The 18,367-nt window shown below is 49.1% G+C and overlaps 1 protein-coding gene across 7 annotated transcripts in view; it reads right to left on the bottom strand.

The window, feature by feature from the left end:
• The window catches only part of Arhgef7 (Rho guanine nucleotide exchange factor 7), a 108,050-nt gene that overhangs the window by 18,200 nt on the left and 71,483 nt on the right, over positions 1–18,367 (bottom strand). For all 7 annotated transcript variants that reach the window (XM_029532163.1, XM_021219517.2, XM_021219515.2 and 4 more), the window contains 9 exons: positions 17,044–17,138; positions 16,716–16,811; positions 11,882–12,004; positions 8,017–8,155; positions 7,311–7,370; positions 6,640–6,786; positions 4,285–4,371; positions 2,019–2,097; positions 1,724–1,863 (listed from right to left, as the gene is read on the bottom strand). In XM_029532163.1, the coding sequence (XP_029388023.1) occupies positions 1,724–1,863; positions 2,019–2,097; positions 4,285–4,371; positions 6,640–6,786; positions 7,311–7,370; positions 8,017–8,155; positions 11,882–12,004; positions 16,716–16,811; positions 17,044–17,138 (966 nt within the window). The remainder of the gene's footprint in view (positions 1–1,723; positions 1,864–2,018; positions 2,098–4,284; positions 4,372–6,639; positions 6,787–7,310; positions 7,371–8,016; positions 8,156–11,881; positions 12,005–16,715; positions 16,812–17,043; positions 17,139–18,367) is intronic.

The raw sequence follows: 18,367 nt of genomic DNA, 5'->3' as shown, positions 1-18,367 counted from the left end.
AAATCAACCACACTGACAATGAAATGAAAATGTTGATAAAATAAGCAACATTCAAATGAGCTCCTGGACCTCCTGTAGCCAATGCAATTATGGCACAATTACAGAAAGCCCCTGCGTAGCTCTGGGGACTGAACCCTGACTGTGACATTCGGGCACCACAGAGCTGAAACCAGAGCCCAATGCTCCAGGCCGCCCACTAGTTGCTGGCTCATGGTATATTACAAAACACCATAACACTATAGAATACATTTTCTCAAATCAAGCAACCTACACATTAGAAAGCTGTGTCCCATGTCCCTTGTGGCAGTGATCTGATAATAATTAAACACTGGCTTGTCCCTCCTTCCTTGAAAGAGAAGAGCTATGCCTGATAGTAAAATGAGAGATTAACTGATGCCAGACAGAACTGGGTCCAGGGCAGAAAGCTTAGGTATGCCGCCAAGGAATTCCTGGAACAGCAGGCCTTCTCACACTAGCACACGAGGGGCATCGCCTTCTCCACAGCAGGACTGGCTGCACAGCTGCCTCTGCCATGGTATTTTCTGGCGTCCACTAAAAAGAGATGGCAGCCCACATATACAGCACCTACGTGACAGGTGTGGGCAGCCTCGCTTCAGGCTGTTCTGCACATACTCACTCAGGCAGCTTATGGCCCTGGGATAAACTTAGCCCCACGGAAGCTGAGTGGTTTTCTTTTTTATTACTTTGGTGTCACCAGGGATCGATCCCAGCACCTTGCACATTAGGCAAATGTTCTACCACTGAGCCACACCCCCAATTCCCAGCCTTCTCTTCAGGACCTTCTGAAGTAAGGATAAGTTATGGAGCATAGCCATATGGACTGAGGTAGTAGCTAACACAGCATGGTATCTGAACCTACCACTGTGAAGACAGCACAGTAAGACCAGAAAACTGGACCCTGGTATTGACAGAGTGGACCGTGAACCGCACGGTAGAGGTGTACTTGTGGTAACTATGGTGACCCTCTACATGACAGCACAGACAAGGATGACCTCTGCAACAGAAAGTATCCCAAAAGGCACACGGAGAAGGGAATTCCATATCCACAAACCGTGCCATCAAAGCTCACTGCTAAAGGTCTGCCGAGTCTTTACAAAATCCAAACTCTACACACCAACGCTAACCTGTTTTGAAATCTGTCCCTCTAAGAAACCAAAGTGCTGCCGAGTTCTCATCAGGGGAAAAATAAATGGTGTTCTGTTCTGTTAGTCAGGTTCTCAGGTAGCCCAGGCTGGACTCAACACAAAGCCACAGATGACCCTACATTTCAGACTCTTCGCCCGTCTCCCACGTGCTGGGAGCACAGGTGTGTGCCAGTGTACTCAGTGTATGCTGTGGATTCTGGGTATTAAACTCTGTGCTAAGGAAGAACTCTCCCACCCAAGACCCCTGCTGCTCCTTAAAGGAAATCAGGAGCTGTGCGGACGGACGCCTTCCCAACACCCTTGGCACTTCTCTTTGGCTTTTCTGCTTATGGATGACATATGTAAAGTTTAAAATTCTCAAAGAAAACCATCACTGGCAGGGCGAGTGGCATCTGGGGTCAGTGGGAACCCTGTGAAGTAGCTCTAAGTGTCACTGAGCCAGAGAGTAGACACCAAGTGCCTGGGGCAGCTGCTCTGTGGTGACACCTACAGGAGCAGGCCAGCCCCAACAGGCCATTACTGGCCATTACTGTGAGACGGAAGTCACGCTGCCTTACTGTGTGTGATGGCACCGAGTGGGGTTTGATGGTGGGGTTGCTCACAGACGTGACCTTCGTCTGCTTCTGCAGGTGCTCCACCCACTCGTGCAAGTCCTGCTGGCTGGTGCAGGACACCAGAATCCGCTCGATCATGCTCCCTAGAGAGGAGGGACACAGTGAGTGCACACAAGCACATGCACACACCCAGGACCCAAAGCCACCTCACACCCTCGGACATACATAAGGCTCTTCACTCAAGGACAGGCTGCCTCTCCTCCTGTGACATGGCGCTGACACAGCGTGGATACATTACCTGATATCTCAAATGCGTTCCTATGGTTTTCACTGTCCTCAAGCTTTGTGATTGTCATTCCTGTTGTTGGCAGCTTTCCCTACAAAAGACACCCCAAAACAATGTTTTCCTAATAAAGAAGATACCACACACATTAAATGACTTCACACGTGGCAGCAGAATTAAGTGTACAAAAGAGCTTAAAGAACACCTTAAAGAACAGTCAAACCAGATGAAAACCCAAACTGAACCAAAGCAGAATCTTGACCTAGTGGGTGATTCTATGAGTGGAAAACAGAAGACAGGGCCAGGGTGCACAGTGGCTGCTTTAACTGCATATGACAGAGTACTCACTGCCTCACAGAGAAAGGAAGAGTTAGGAGTTTGAAGGCCCAACTGATGAGAAATGGAGACAAGAACACACAGAGACACAACTCAAACAGAAAATATGCCGTGATGTCAGACAGATGCCACAGGGTGCCCAAGTGGCAGTCAGTCTGTCTGTAAAATGGGAGGGATTCTCCATGAAGCAGGAAATGCCAGCTGAGAAAAACAGAGGGTGACAAAGCTCATTTAAACAGTAAAAGCCAGCAGGCAACAGCTTTCCCTGGGCCACATAAATTGTGATAGCCAGCGGCCAAAGGCCACATCTTTACAAAGTCTATGGGTGTTTAGGGAGGAGCACAGGGTTTTCCCAGCAGACCAGACAGGGTTTGTGCTGATGAGTTGATACAGCTAAAGCTACCAGCAGGAGAGAACCTCAACAGGGACTGCCAGCCTTCCAGGGACCCACAGACAAACAGGCACTTTTGATTAGTGACTGACGCCCAGCCCACCATGTAAAGTGCCACCACCTCTGGGCAGAGGCAGGCAGGCAGGCGGGGAGCGGGGGGCGGCAGGGGAGGGCAGGCAGCAGGGCATTCCTTGCTATTCTCCTTCTCTGTTCCTGCCTGTCCTGCAATTTCCTCAGGGATGGACTGTGACCTGGACATAGGAGTCAAACTGCTTATGATGTGTAAACAGAGGTCCAAAGCAAACAAGGAAAACGACCAACAATGGTTTCCCTATCTTGTGCCCTACTCCAGGCAAAAAACAAACCAAACAAACAAGTCACCTAGTCCAGACTGCTGAGGGCCAGGCTGAAAGTGCTACAGAGGCCTGACCCCTAGGTGGCCGAGGACAAGAAGCCCCTCAGAGGCGCTTTTCCTGCAGCCCCATATCTTCAGCCGTGGAGCTGCAGTCCCACTGCCAGAGCTGCCATCCCCAAAGCCAAGGGGGTTTTGTTTTTAAGACAACTCTTGCTATGAAGCCCAAGCTAGCCTCAAAAATCTTGATTTTTCTGCCTTGGCCTCCAAGCACTGAAGGTGATGATCACCATAGGGCTAATCAGCACACTCCTGGGAACAATGATGGCCCTGGTACAGAGATGGTGTCTCTAGGGGCACACTGCAGCAACGCAGACAGCCCCTGCACAAGTGCCAGCCTAGGTTGGGGCTCTAGGGTATGGAATGGAGTCAGAAACAGGCACTTCTCAACAGGGAGCTGCCACTCGGGCACCTCAGCCACCCAGAAGGCCCCACCAATGGAAGACTCAGGTTTCTGACTCTTCCCATGCATAATTGCTCTGCCACCTATCTGTAAAGGCTCCCTTGGGACAACTGTGGTAACTGGCCCTCCTAGGGACAGACCAAGCCACATCTACTTTCCACAAGACAACATAAAACACACACATCAGAGAAAAGCCGGTTGAAAATGAAGCAGCAACGTCCACTAGAATAGTGTGTGGCGGCTAGCCAGGCCTTGAGACAGGACCACTGACAGCATCTAACAGACACTACCTAATGTCCCCACCATTGGTGTCCCTCACACTCTCCTACAACCAGCTCTCAAATGTCCTCCAAGAAACGGAGACAAACCAAGACACTAGACCAAAGTTTACTAACAGGTTAAACGATCAGGTTACAAGCCCAGTGTTTTGAGATATTCTACCCCTTACTAAGGATCTTAGCCCACAGCACCTAGCTGAGCCTACCTTGGGCAGAACAGAACATGAAAGCCCAGGGAAGCAATGTGTTTTGTAGGGGACAATGCAGTCAGTGAGAGATGGATGTGGGTTGTTCACTTCTCTCCAGTCACATCAAAAGATGCAACAGAAATGAACACACAGAGAAGAACACAGAGCCACGACACAGTACCACACAAGGCACACACAGGCGAGTCCAGTATTAATACATTCAATTCAAAGGTATCCTGAGAACAACTGCCATATCAGTTTAGCTGTGTTTACCTGGTAGATGAAACCGCTCATCCTGGGACTCGCAGACAACATGAGTAGGAGGCTTGGGAAGAGCAGGAGATATCTCTCATTCTTCTCCTAATAGTAAAAAGAACCTGTTCACAAATGTGTGCGCGATCCCATGGAAACCTCAGATCCCATTTCAACTTGAGATCTCTACCAAACTAGATGAGCAATATTAAATGTCACCAGAATATAGCCACTCCACATTAAACACTAGTATAGAGTCCACATTAAACCTTAGCACAGTCGGAGAACTATAACCAGAAAGAGTAACCACAAACACTAGATTTTCAAAACACAAAGTAACTAAATTACTCAAGAGTCCTGAGCTTTCCAGTTCATTGTAAGACTTTTTCTTTTTATTATTAAAGGTTTATTTAGCTAAGTGTGATGGCACAAGCCTTTTTCCAAAACATGGGAGGCAGAGGCAGACAGATCTCTGTGTATTCCAGGCCAGTGGTCTATATATTGAGTTCTAAGACAGTAAGAGCTATGTAACAGAGATCCTGTGGAGAGAGAGAGAAAAGAAGAAGAAGAAGAAGAAGAAGAAGAAGAAGAAGAAGAAGGAGGAGGAGGAGAAAAGAAGAAGAAGAAGAAGAAGAAGAAGAAGAAGAAGAAGAAGGAGGAGGAGGAGGAGAGGAAGAGGAGGAGGAGGGGGGAGGGAGAGGGGGGAGGGGAAGGGGAAAGGGGAAGGAGGAAAGGAGAAAGGGGAAAGAAAAAGGTAAAAGTTCATGATATACTTCTTTGTATTGCTTGTATGTGTGATGTCTTCTTGCATGTATGGTCTGTCCACCACATGTGAACAGAGCCCAAACACCACAAGAAGGTGTGGGACCCCCGGGAACTAGAGTTACAAATGGTTGTGAGCTGCCATGTGTGTGCTGATAATCAAGCCCAGGTCCTTGGGAAGAACATCCACTGTTCATAACCACTGAGCCCTCTCCATCCTTGTGTGGAGTATCTTTGAATATTACTTGGTAACTGTGCGTGGCCCAGAAAAAAGAACTTAGAAAATGCTAATGAGGCCGGAAGACAGGTGGATTCTTCAAGCTACAAGAAAATAGGACAAAATGTTAAGTCGATGTTGCTCTCCTCTATCTGACAAACCTCTCCAGCTTACATAAAAATATCTCTTGTACATTAAAAATCATTTGCTTCAGAGTAACAAAAGCCAACGAGAACACACACATCTAAGAGACAGGAGCCCAGAGATTCTGAAGGACAGGCATACAGGCATGAGTCCTCCAGCATGAGCCATTGCCTTCAGATGTGGGTAAGTGAACAGCTTTCCCAAGCCCGTCCGTCACACCACACCCACTGAAAGGCTAGCAGGGATGGGGAAGGTGTGCAGGAGATGCTGAAGCCTCCTGCCACCTTCTCCTAGAGGCACCCAGGCTGTGAGTGCCAGCAGGTCTCTTTCGAGGGAATGGCAGCTCTAACTCTCTTTGGAGTGACACCGACCATTGTTATGGAGACTTAGCACTTTGGGAAATGTTGCATAGTTATCTAACACAAAACTTATCAATCACTTATTAAGGGGCTGGAATGGCTCTGTGGTTTAAGAGTACTGGCTGCTCTTCCAGAGGACCCAAGTTTAATTCCCAGCACTCACATGGCAGCTCACAACTGTCTGTAACTCCATTTCCAGGGAGCCCAGACATCCTCTTCTGGTCTCTGTAGGCACTGCACGCTCCTTGTACAAAAACATGCACACAGATAAAACGCCCACACACATATAATCATTCGATTAAGGAACACATTCCGAAAGATCTGAGTGTTTCAAGTCAGTATGATAAAAAGAGAATGGAACAGTTTCTTCCAGTGTACTCTCTAAGGTGGTGGGGACACTCAGGGCAAATTCTATTTCTTCTTCTGGCATTAAAAGCTAACATTCACTGGAGAGGGATGTCACTTAGCAAACCAGCAGCAAAGCAGTGACTCCCATAAACAGACAGCAGAATACACATAAGCCAGTGCTGGAAGTGCTAGGTCCCAAAGTGCGCTCTTATAGGAGAAGCCTGAGCCAGGGTCATGCCAGTGTCTCTAGCTGACACCTGGACACGCTGAGACGAACGCCGGCCTCTTCCAGCCTTGGGTGAACATCCTCTCAGTTCACACGGCTCTGGAACGGGCTGATCTTGGGTGGATGGGAACTGGCAAGCAGTCTGTCTCCTGGGCACTGCATACCCGTACCACAAGCTCTCCATGTTTGTCAAGGATCAGAAGTGGACCACAGGCATGAGGCTCCTACACACTGTCAGCAGTACATGCCATTCCTCCGGACCTGGAGTACCAGATCCCAGGGGTAGGAAAGAGCCGTGGTGTGAAGGTGGGCCTCCGTACCTCGCTTCCCGCACACTGAATGGTGACTTGGGACATGTATGTGACGCTGCCCAGGGTCTTTATGTCATCCCCCTCCCAGCTCCTGATGGGCTCCGTCAGGATCTGCAGCTCCAGCTCCTTCCTCTTTCGTACTTCTTGACACTGAGCCTGAGGGATGCAGAACACAAGCTCAGAGACAAGCTTCCAGAACCCCGCTTCTGCTCACACAGTTACACTCCTCTGTACCAGCTGGCTGTCGGCTTAACTATAAGGAGTAAGCCAAGCCAAGGAAGCAACACATACTCCTCTCTGGCACCCTAAGTTTTACAGGCAACGGCCTGAGAGGAGAGGGGAGTGTGCTAGACAACAACAAGGACTGGGGTCCTGGATGTCATGGAAGCACCTTGGACCTGGGGGCCAGGAGTCAAATGGGTTCCCAGCCTCTGCAGCATGAAGTGCACTGTGCCCTTTGGGATTCCAATCACCTCAGCTCTGGCTCTGGTACCTACAGTACACTCAAGTGGGATAACTTCCTGGCCCTGGAACACTGCTATGCATGTCCTTTACTTCATCTCAATAAACACTGCACTTAAGTCACAAGTCACTTTTCTACTGTGTACCTTTCCAGTAGGTGATAACCCACCACGCATCTGTGATGAGAATGTCAAAGTATCATAAGCTTAACCACTTACCGAAAGGGTTTTGAAGGCCGTCATAGACTTCTGAATATCTTGTCTATCAGGATGATAATCCTTTGGATAAAGAAAGACAGGATTAACTCTCACATCGAAAATACCCTGGAGACATTTTGATACTGTTCAGCCGTTAGCTTCTCAGCTTGAGGACTGCTTATCTATTAAAGGATTATGGTGCCAAGATACTTGAGGAAAACTAATTTAGTACAAAACTGCCAAGAAGGGTCAGCAAGCCACATTGTCTGGTAGAGAAAGCCTCAGGAGAACACAGCCCATGAGTCCTTAAAGCCATCTGAGCACCCTGCTGTCGTAGAAGGCAGAACCGAGCTGAGCAGCTGTGAAGACGGTCTACAGACACACCCTAGCCTAAGAACAGGCAGAGCCAGAGTCCGGTCAGAAGCGCGCGCCGGTAATCCACATACAACAGATGTCTCCATTATCACTCAGCACTCGGTCCCACTGCCTGTAACTAAATGCTGAGGATACCCCACTCTACTTGAAAACTACACTCTGCAGCTTTCTGGAACCCTTGTTGGGTAGATGGGCACACAAGAGAGTAAAAAGACACACCCTCCCCTAGGGCTGAAGGAGACAACCTCTGCACCTAACAAAGTCTCCCTGAAACCACGACGTTACAAACTCTGCACGAGCCCTAGGGTGGGGTCTGACATTAAGGATGGCTCAGACCAGGGAGCAGCTGCACCTCCATGTGTCTCTCCAGCTCTTTCAGCAGTGTGGGGTACTTGTCCAGGCGCATGAAGGGCTTGCTCAGGCCGGTGGTCAGCACCAGGATCCCAGGGCTGCTGGCACCTTTTGTTTCCATGAATTCTCCAAGGTCCTCACTGGGCAGCAGGGGCAAGGAGGGAGAGAGAAGACTCCAGTTAGGAACACAGGGCAGGTCTATGTTTCACAGCCAGTATCGTCTAAAACAAAATGGCCTGCTGCACTGGCTACAGCATTACAGCCCCAGATGTGCTGGTTACCATACCACGTGAAAAGCGTCCAGTATCAGTCCTCCCTGCAAGGCACGTCTTGACCTGGGAGACCTTTACAAACTCTCAGAGGTCTCCAGAGAACAAGCTGGCAAGAGCTGCAATAAGCTGTCCCTGAGCCACAGAGACCTGTGTGTGGGTCCCCACACCCTAACGTGAGGTGCGTGTCTGAGAGCTGGTGAACTGACCACATCCTCTAGGAGCAGCAGTGGCATCAAGAGCAGCACAGTACGACAGTAACGAGATGAAATTTAAAGGAGTCACAGTGGCTGCCTAGGGTCTGCATGTGGCGTTCCTCTGGCCAGGGAAGCAGAAGTAACAAACCAGTGGAAAATACATTCTTACAGAACAAGTGGCCCCTAGGGCGTGCCTACTATCAATACAGAAAGGAAAGGTTCTCATGGGCAGACGCATATAAATGCTGACTGGTGACTATATACACACAGGGAGATCCAACCTCGGACGCACAACAATTCTGACACCTAAGAAAGCAGAACAAAACCAAACCCAGGGCTTGAATGTTCTAGGCAAAACTTCCCACCAATAAACTATACCCGGCTTGCGAAAAGCACAGCATTCAGACTTGAATAAACAACTTTACTTAGAAACTCAAAAACTAGGCCCAGGCATCAAAACAGAATCTACTGAGCAGGCACAGTGTGGCTGCTGAGTGGGCACCAGAGCTGCAGAAAAGCAGCAAGCCAGCCTAGCATCTCAGTAATCCTGCGGCAGAGAACGCACAGCTCAAATCACCAACTTACGCCTCAGGAGAGGGGTGGGGTCTGTGGGAGCCTGAGGGGGAACCATCACAGCTCAGGGACCTCAGAAGGGCACACAAGCACCACATCCTGCTGTGTCTGCTGCTGGCTCAGGAGGGTGAACCTCTTTATGGCTCAGGACCCCACACCAAGTTGCTCCTAAGGTCCTCGCTCCACACTTAAGCATGCCACGTTGAACTGGCAACCCGGACACTCCCCACGTAATACCTCATCTGAGTCCTTCCCCCTGGTTATTTTGAGACGTGCTTGCCTTTCAGACAGGACTCAAATAGTCACTGAGGTAATAGCAGAGTAGAGGTGCACAGCACTGTTCCACAAGCATTTCCCCAGCTCTGCTGCTTTGACGGCTGCCTTCCCACAGAGGTAAGTCAGGCTCTGCCCAGAACTGTGCACCCTGCCATTTCTGTTCCCACTCCACCCTGTAGGACCAGGCACAGTCTGCACAAGTGTGTGTGTGCACATGCTTGAGTGTGCGTGTGCGTTGGGGGCAGGGGATGGAACAGGGCACATTACTTGCTCTTTAGCTCCCTTTTCATTCCATCAATAATACCTAGAGTATTTAGAGACATCAACATAGCATCTGTGTTCTGTTTTTGTAAAATTTCATTTATTTGCAAGCTCAGTGAGTCAATCTGAAGTGTAACTGCATGTAAACGTCATACTAAGGAGAGGGAGAGGCTGACCCAGCCCCATCTCCGGCAGAGGGAAGGACCAGTGTGCCAAGGTGCTGGCTTCTACTTTCCCTCTAACTGTGGGGCTCTCCAGCCCCCCTTCCTACACAGTGGTCCCAGACTATTGTCTCCATGCAGAATTGTAGGAGTGTGACAGGCAAGGACACAGTGATCTTGCAAACCTGAATATACCAAGGAGCAGGAAATGCCTGGGGCCACTCACTTTCCTTACCAAGGTCAGAAAAAAGTAATGGACCCTTACTGTGCCTGCCCTTCAGTAACCTACACATGCATGGTCCTAATGATCACAACCCTATGAGCAGGGACTGGCCACTCAGCCTCTAGGCATCACAACATTTCTAGACAAGCAGGCAAGGTGGCCTCATCCAAGGTATTTACTTGTGCTTCAGTAGCTTTACATCAAAATGTTCAGTTATGCACATACTGAAGTTATTTAAATAAAAAGCACAACCACAAGTGTCTTGATGCTGATGAATATTTCCCATTAATAGTGTTGAACAATACTGAACTGCTGTTTATGAACGAAGCCACATAATCCCAGCAGTAATAAAATCGGTGTGTTAATAAAGGATGCTGTGCCTCTTTTAGCACCAGAAACCATTCCTGAGCTTGTTTGACATTTGCTCAGTCACCTGGCACAATGCCAGCTCTCGATTCCCAGCATGCATCATAAGGGCTTTCCCCAAAATATTTCAAACGACCCTGCAATCTCTTTCCCGACTCAGAAGAAATGGCGGGCACATACAAAGCAAGTGAAATCTTGCACATTGATCTTGTTTCAGGTTGAGAGGCTCAAAATAATGGTGTGCAAGTGAGAACTCTGCCTGCAAAGTACTGCTTCTCACACCTGCCACGCTCTCTGAAGACTCGGCATGGCATGCAGTGACCTCCAAGGCTTGCAGTGACCTCTAAGGCTTGCAGTGACTTCCTAAGCTTGCAGTGACCTCCTAGGCATGCAGTGACCTCCTAAGCATGCAGTGACCTCCTAGGCATGCAGTGACCTCTAAGGCTTGCAGTGACTTCCTAAGCATGCAGTGACCTCCTAGGCATGCAGTGACCTCCTAGGCATACAGTGACCTCCTAAGCTTGCAGTGACCTCCTAGGCATGCAGTGACCTCCTAAGCATGCAGTGACCTCCTAGGCATGCAGTGACCTCCTAAGCATGCAGTGACCTCCTAGGCGTGCAGTGACCTCCTAAGCAGTTGCCAGCTCCCTCCAGGCTCTCCATCAAGGAAAGGCCTCAGTTCAAAAGGGTCTTCTTTTGTTCTGCGTTTTTGCTTGTATTGGTATATGTGTGTGGGGGGGGGGGCAGAGGTAAATACACGTCTGCTGTGGGCACACATGATCAAGCCAGGGAAGAATGGTGGACATCCTTCTCTATCCAACATAACCTGAGACACAAGGTCTCTCATTTAACCTAGAGCCAGTCTAGCAGTCAGCAAGCTTTGGCAATCCCCCCATCTCTGCCACTCAGACCTGGGGTTACACGTGGCCATGTTCCTCATTTCTAATGTGGGTGCTGGGTCCAAACTCAATCTCGCATGCTGCACAGCAGGACTACTGCCCAATGAGGCATCCTTCTAGCCTGTAGTGGCTCGAGTGAAAATGGTCCCCACAGGCAGAGGCGCACTACTGGAGGTGCGTCCTTCTTGGAGGACGTCTATGTGAATGGGGAGGGGAGCTGGGCTTTGAGGTTTCAGAAGCCCAGGTCAGACCCAGGGTCTCTCCCTCTCCTCTCCCCTCCCCTCTCCCGATGCCTGAGGATCCAGACACAGAGCTCACAGTTACTCTTCAGTACCAAGCTTGTCTATGTGCCACCATGCTGATAATGGGCCAAAGCCCTGAACTCTCACCTAGCCCCAATGAAAGGTCTTCCTTTGTAAGGGGTGCTGCTGTGGCGTCTTCACAGCAGTAAAACCCCAGCTAAGACTCAGCCTCAGAGCCCTGTTCTTTCACAGCCACATGAACCAGCTCTTAACAGATGCTCAAGCACTCATTTTGAGGAAAATAAACGTATCCTTGCTGTGTTTGAACATGCTCCATGAACTAGAAGACAGAGCTGCCCACCTTCCTTCCCTTCTGGCCCAGATGGCTCAGCAACAAACCTGTGCTCTGTGAGGACGCTCACAGCAGATGGGTGGTTGGCACAGTAAGCAAGGTACAGGGTCCTCATCTGCGGCATTAGGCTCAGGAAGCAGCCACCGACTCTCTGTTGGGCTTCAGGAGACCTGTGGGTATGAGAGACACTGTCAGACAGGAAGAAACCAGCAAGTGGCAGGTGCTCTGTGATCTTCACTGCACAGTCCCTTCTGACCCTGTGGCTCCTACAGGCTAACAGGCTGACAGGCTGACGGTCCTCAGTGTCCAGATGGTGAGGTCTGACATACCACCGTGACTGACCGCCTAGCCAAATCCATGTTCTCTGTGAGCTGAGGAAAATACGTCCTGGAGCCTCAAATGCTGTACACAAAGTTAGAAGATACCAGACATGGCTGGCAGGCAGGTACCACTCAGGGCTGTCTCCGGAAGCTTCCCACCCATGTAGTTATGAGGGGGGCACAAGAGTAAAGTCCCCTCTCCTGCAGCTCAGGGGCCGGAAGGAGCAGCTCTTCCCACCTCCAGACAGTGGCAACAGGTCACAGAATTTTAAAGTTGAAGCCAACTAGAACCCACTGTGGAGCTGCAGAGTAGACGGCAGTGATGAGGCTTGGCATGCTGGACACAGTTGGGTCCCATTCCGGGGTCACTGGGAGCCTGAGGTGCTCTGCCTAACCCCCACAAGTGTAGGCCTGGGATAGGACACCATGCTACAGATGGGCTGAGGTAACCCCACCTTGCTGTGCCCCAATAGTGCACATCCACCAGATTCCTAGCACACTGAGAGCAAAGAGGGTGCCCTATCCTCTGGGAACTCTGCCCCAGAGAAAACAGGGCCAAAGCTGCTGATATTAGTGCCGGTAGAGCATCTTCGGTGTGTGATCTCAGCTCTAGGCAGCTGTGCTGGTCTCTCACCCCTGGGCTGGTGGTCCTGGGTTCTACAGGGCTCTATAAAAAAGCAGGATGCACAAGCCAGCAAACAGCACCCCTCCATGGCCTCTGCATCAGCTCCTGCCTCCAGTTTCCCACCTGGTTTGAACTCCTGTCTTGGCTTTGCTCAATGGACTGTGAATCAGGACATGCAAGCCAAATAAACCCCCTCTCCTTCCCAAGAAGCCTCTGACCACAGTGTTTCATCACTGCAACAGTAACCCCAACTAGGACAGTAGGCAAGGAAGACTGACAAAGACTTTCACAAAAAGAAAGAAGCAGGGAGGGGGGGAAGGAAGGAAGGAAAAAGAAAGAAAAGAGCAAAAACTAGCAAAATGACAGAGCTAAAAAGAAAGCAGACTAGGCTATGTTCAGAAAGCATCACATTATAATTTGCTCCTGAGGAAAGAAACAGGGATCCTGTGTCTAAAACCTGAGACAAGCGAGGATGTGAAGGGAGCGTTTGTGTGACCCCCGGGCTGGGATCAGGACATTGGCCGAGAGTGTACTACGCACACTTAGGCTCTGACATCGATCCCCTGCAGTGCAAATAAACACAACACATGGCAGTGACAGGAAATGGACAGTGGACAGCAGAAGAATGGAGTCCTAGGAACCAGACTAGAAAGCAGAGGATGTGACCAAGGGACATACTGCTGGGCACCACACCAAAGTTCCAAAACAGAAAAGACAAGCATAGGCAAATCAAAGAAACCACCGTAGGACTGGGCAGAATGGCCAAGGCAGACAGATGCTAGTGTCCACACAGGAAGTGGTTCCTACACTTCACTGGTAAGCCCTAACCCAGACAACACAGCATCTCACGTCGGATCCTAGCAACAGCCACCCGAAGCTGAACTAGCTTCACAGAGGGTTGAGATGATCAAGGCTCCCTCAGTGCTACACACATTCAACACAGAAACACTGGAACCCAGACCCCTGCCATCTGCCTGCCCAGAGTCACAGCCCTTTAGAAACAGTCAAAGAGGAAAACAACAGAGCGGGCCCGAAAGGAGGCATATGGGCCCTGGGAGGAAGGCTGGGCCTGCCACCAGTGCTTTTCCCTCAGGAACTAAACCCAGATCCACTACAGAAGCAACAGTGCTCTTAACTACTGAGCCACTTCTCCAGCCTCGGGTTTTACTTATTATCTTTGTGTGGACATCTTAAGTGTCTTTCCTGCAAGAAGGGAGGGAGACGCAATTTTTAGCCAACATTCTGCTCTCAGACAGGCCCTGGCTCTTTATGTGGACAGTGGAGAGCAGCAGGGACACTTTAATCTTTCACTAGCCACCCCTCAGGTATGTGGAGGCGGTTGGACTGTACCACAGAACCATCAAGAGATGTGCCTGAGAAGGTTTGGCTCCCAGTACCCACATGGAGGCTCTCAAACCGCTGTGATTCCAGTTCCAGAGGCTCCAGTGTGCTCTTCTGACCTCCACTGACCCCAGGCACATACCTAGAGCACGTACATACATGCAAACAAAACACTCATGCACATAAATAAAATCTAATATTTTTTAACAAAATAAGGACCTAAAACAATAACCTGAATTTTATTCATGCAACTCATTAGATCACTCAAAACTCATTCACTCTCTGCCTTCAATGGCCTGACAAGAGAAAGACAAGGAGAAAAGAGAAACAGGTGGGAAGCCCCTTGTCTGAGAGAGACTCCCGCAGACAGTGTCTGGGAGCAGAGGAGACACCAATCTGCAGGCAGAGGCAGCACACGAAGCACAGACCTGCCCAGGCCAGCAGCCAGCTGCGCTTCACTGACTTCATAAGTGAAGCCAGACTAGGAGACTGCAGGAGTGTGAGCCACAGCCACAGCCACAGCCACAGCCACCTACAGAGAGTCGGAGAGAGCACACAGACTCAACTCAACAGAACAGGCTGGAGGAGGGCTGGCTCTAAAACTCCAACCCCAGACCCCGCTGTGTCTCTTCCAGGACACTGTGTCTACTGTCTCTCTGCCTTAGGCCACACTCCAGGTCCAGCCAACAGCAGACTTGACACTGCCTCAAGACAAAAGCACCTCAAAGCTGGGCTTGGGGCCTTGCCCCAAATCTCTGCCTCACATTCCTAAGGTAGCAGCACCTTGACTTCTCTGTAACCTGCTGCTGCACACCTATGATCCCACTCACCAAAGACAGCAAGGCAGGAGGGGCTCGAAGAGGGGCAGCCTGGACGACAGAGAGACTCAGCTCCAGCCTGGAACCTTATCAAGATCTTATTTCTGATTTTTCTGTTTTTAATTTTATATGCATGGGTGTTCTGCTGGCATAGATCCCTGTGGACCTCATGGCTGCCTGTGGAGGCCAAAAAATAGGAGTTGGATCCCCTGGAACTGGGGTTACAGATGCGTGTGAGCTGCCACGTGGGTGCTGGGAACAGAACCCAGGTCCTCAGCAAGAGCAGGCAATGTTATTAACTCCAGGCCCTTGTCTCAAAATGCAGGCAAACAAACAGCAGAAGCCTGTACTCTGCAAGGAACAGAAGCTGGTGTGTTGGGATAGCTTTTACCATTGGGAGACACGAGTCATTACCACACTGAGTATTTTAGTTCAATAACATCCCCATTGTCCCCAAAGTGAGGATCTATTTTAACAGAATGTTAAATTGTTTTTCATAATATAATACAAGGAAATTCTAAACTTCTGTACACCTTATTTGAAACCTTTTAAGAGACAATAAAGATTCTCAGAGTTGATTTTATTTTCTTAAAGATTTATTTATTATTATATGTAAGTACACTGTAGCTGACTTCAGACAAACCAGAAGAGGGTGTCAGATCTCATTATGGGTGGTTGTGAGCCACCATGTGGTTGCTGGGATTCGAACTCGGGACCTCTGGAAGAGCAGTTAGTGCTCTTACCCGCCAAGTCATCTTGCCAGCCCAAATTTATCTAAAAAATGTTTTTACATTTGTGTGCAAATATGTGTCTGTGCACACACCACAGCCCCTGTGGAGAGATCAGAGGTCTCTTATTCAGAGGTCTCTTGTATAGGTAGGTCCTGGGGATAGAAGTCAAGTCCTCTGACTTGGGGACAAGCAGCTTTACCCACCTAGCCATCTCTCTGGCCCCAGAATTCATTTTATTATAGAAGCAAATAAATAAGCCACGGTTAACATTTCCACACCAGTGTCGCTGGTATTGAACAGGGAAAACTCTTTATGCCATCTAGCAGGCGTACAGTGAATCATAAGAAAGGAAAGGAATCCTGTCAACTGAAACAATATGTGAGGGGAAAGCTGAGGGCCAAACACATTCTGAGAACACTCCACCACCAAAAGAATCTCGGGGAGCAAGGTGGGGGTGTGGGGGGATCATCCCACTGTGGGGAGGGAGCCCGGCCACATTCTAGTCCACTACTCTTTGTCCCCAATTTTATCTTAACCCCCACCTCCCTCGATAGGTCATTTAAAGGAGTTAATGAATTAACACACCTAAACATTGAGATTACTGCCTGGCACATGTTAGGAACTCAGTAAATAAAGGGCATGTATGAATAGTAACCCTGTGCTTACTTCTACAAGCCCAAGCCATGCTACCCAGACATGGCTCTTTGCAGGCCAGAGTAACACAAAACTAGAAGAAAACATTGGGGAAAACTCCCCTCCACAATACAGGGCATGTAAACAATTAACCGGTCTTGACCAGTCATGCTGTGCCTTCCTCCATCAGCTTAAACTTTCTCTCTCCTCAAGTCTTTCCCAGGCTAAACACCAACCGTGTCATAAAGCGCAGCCAGCCTAATTCTCAGCTTTTCCGGCAAAACTACCTAAAGAAAAAAACCCGCTTGTTTTAAATCTTCAGAAATGTTAATTCTAAAATTATGTTAAACTTGATGCTTTTGATACCAACTAAACACATTTGTATTTGTAAGCTCTTCAGCCGGTTTACTTACTTCGTACATTCTTCTAGGGACTGCACAAGCACTTGCTGGAAGGAAGATATTTCCTCTAGATTTCCCATTAAATATGAAGTGTTTGCTGAACTCAACCTAAGGCCAAGAAAAACCAAAGTAGAAGACTGTCAGTGGTCTGACTTCAATCCTGACTTCCTACCACAAAGTGTTACTGGGGGCCCTAGTCTGATGAACACAATGCTGTGCCTGCAGCAAGCGGGCACTCTGACCTTCACCCACCACCTCACCCTCCTCCCTCCTCTGCAAACACAGAATGAGGGGGACCAGCCATCAGGCAGTCTGCGCACGCATGTTCTGGCCAACTTACTTGTCGCTGGTGTGCAGTGGCCGCAGGTAGGTGGACAGCACAGACTGCAGCTCCTTAGAGTACTCACGCTCTGTTTCCAGGATGTCCTGTAGCACCTGTGGTGAGACATGGGCCATCACTCACGTGGCAGGAGTCATCTGACACAGGCTATGAGCTCAAGCAAGTCCAACCTACTGAGCAAGGCTCTCTGTTGCTGACATGCAATACTAACACACTTATTGGCATTACTCTTTTGTGGTTATTAACCACTAACCCTAGGTGATGAATTATGAAGGCCAGAGGTCTGACTTTGTCTTACTGACAACAGGCACACCTAGATTTAGTGAACGTGCATTCCGTCCTTGGACAAGCCAGGCCAGGTCTACTTACAAAGGACAAAGGACAGACTGTGTAGTCAGTCTCAAAAGCACCTATGGGCAGATGTGTCTCTTAAAATGCTGTATGGTGCAGAAAAGCCACCAGCAAGTACCACACACACAACTCACCCAGCTAGTCTAAGAGCAGAAAACTAACCTACAAAGACCACAAGAGGACAGTAGGGGACAGACTGGCTCTGAATTCTAATTTGGGCACAAGGCTACCCAGGTCAACACACTTGCTGACACTCACTGTACTAGATAAAGCCTACTCATTCTTGTATGCAGCTGAGCATCCCAAAGCAAACCAGCCCAGACCCAAAGTGATCAAGACACGTCTTGAGCACTACCGTGATGCTGTGGGGTTTACACTTTGGACCATTTCAGAGACTGAGTTTAGGAATGTTCAAACCAGTGAAATCTATGCAAATATTCCCCAAACTCCAGAATCTGACAAAGTTCTAGTTTCAAGCACTGAGGTAATGGACTTAACCTGCATGTAAGACATACCCCAATTGAATACATGACCTTTATCCTTGACTGCATCTAAAGACTGAACTCAACATGTGGGAACAGAGACTCTGATCAGACAGTGTGACGCCTGGGTCACCCCACACAACATGCACTGATGATAAAAGAAGGGCTATGACAACAAAACTCTTTAGACATTTATTCTTCTCAAGGATAGCAGAGTAAGTATAAACTAACTCTAAAATTTAAAAAGTTCCAAATAGCATGTTAATATAACAAATTTAGCAAAAACTACTGAACTCCTAAAATTTCTAGACAAACACAGTTCCAAACAGATGAACTTAAACAAATGCTTCCCACCAGAATCCGCCAACACAACAGGCACCTGACCACGCAGGACACCACAGACACCTGCCCACCCAGGACACCACAGGCACCTGACCACGCAGGACACCACAGGCACCTGACCACGCAGGACACCACAGGCACCTGACCAC

Source organism: Mus pahari, chromosome 19 (assembly GCF_900095145.1).
Source record: "Mus pahari chromosome 19, PAHARI_EIJ_v1.1, whole genome shotgun sequence".
NCBI classification, from domain to species: Eukaryota; Metazoa; Chordata; class Mammalia; order Rodentia; family Muridae; genus Mus; species Mus pahari.
The sequence above is the reverse complement of the archived record's forward strand: the minus strand, read 5'-3'. Positions and strand labels throughout refer to the sequence as shown.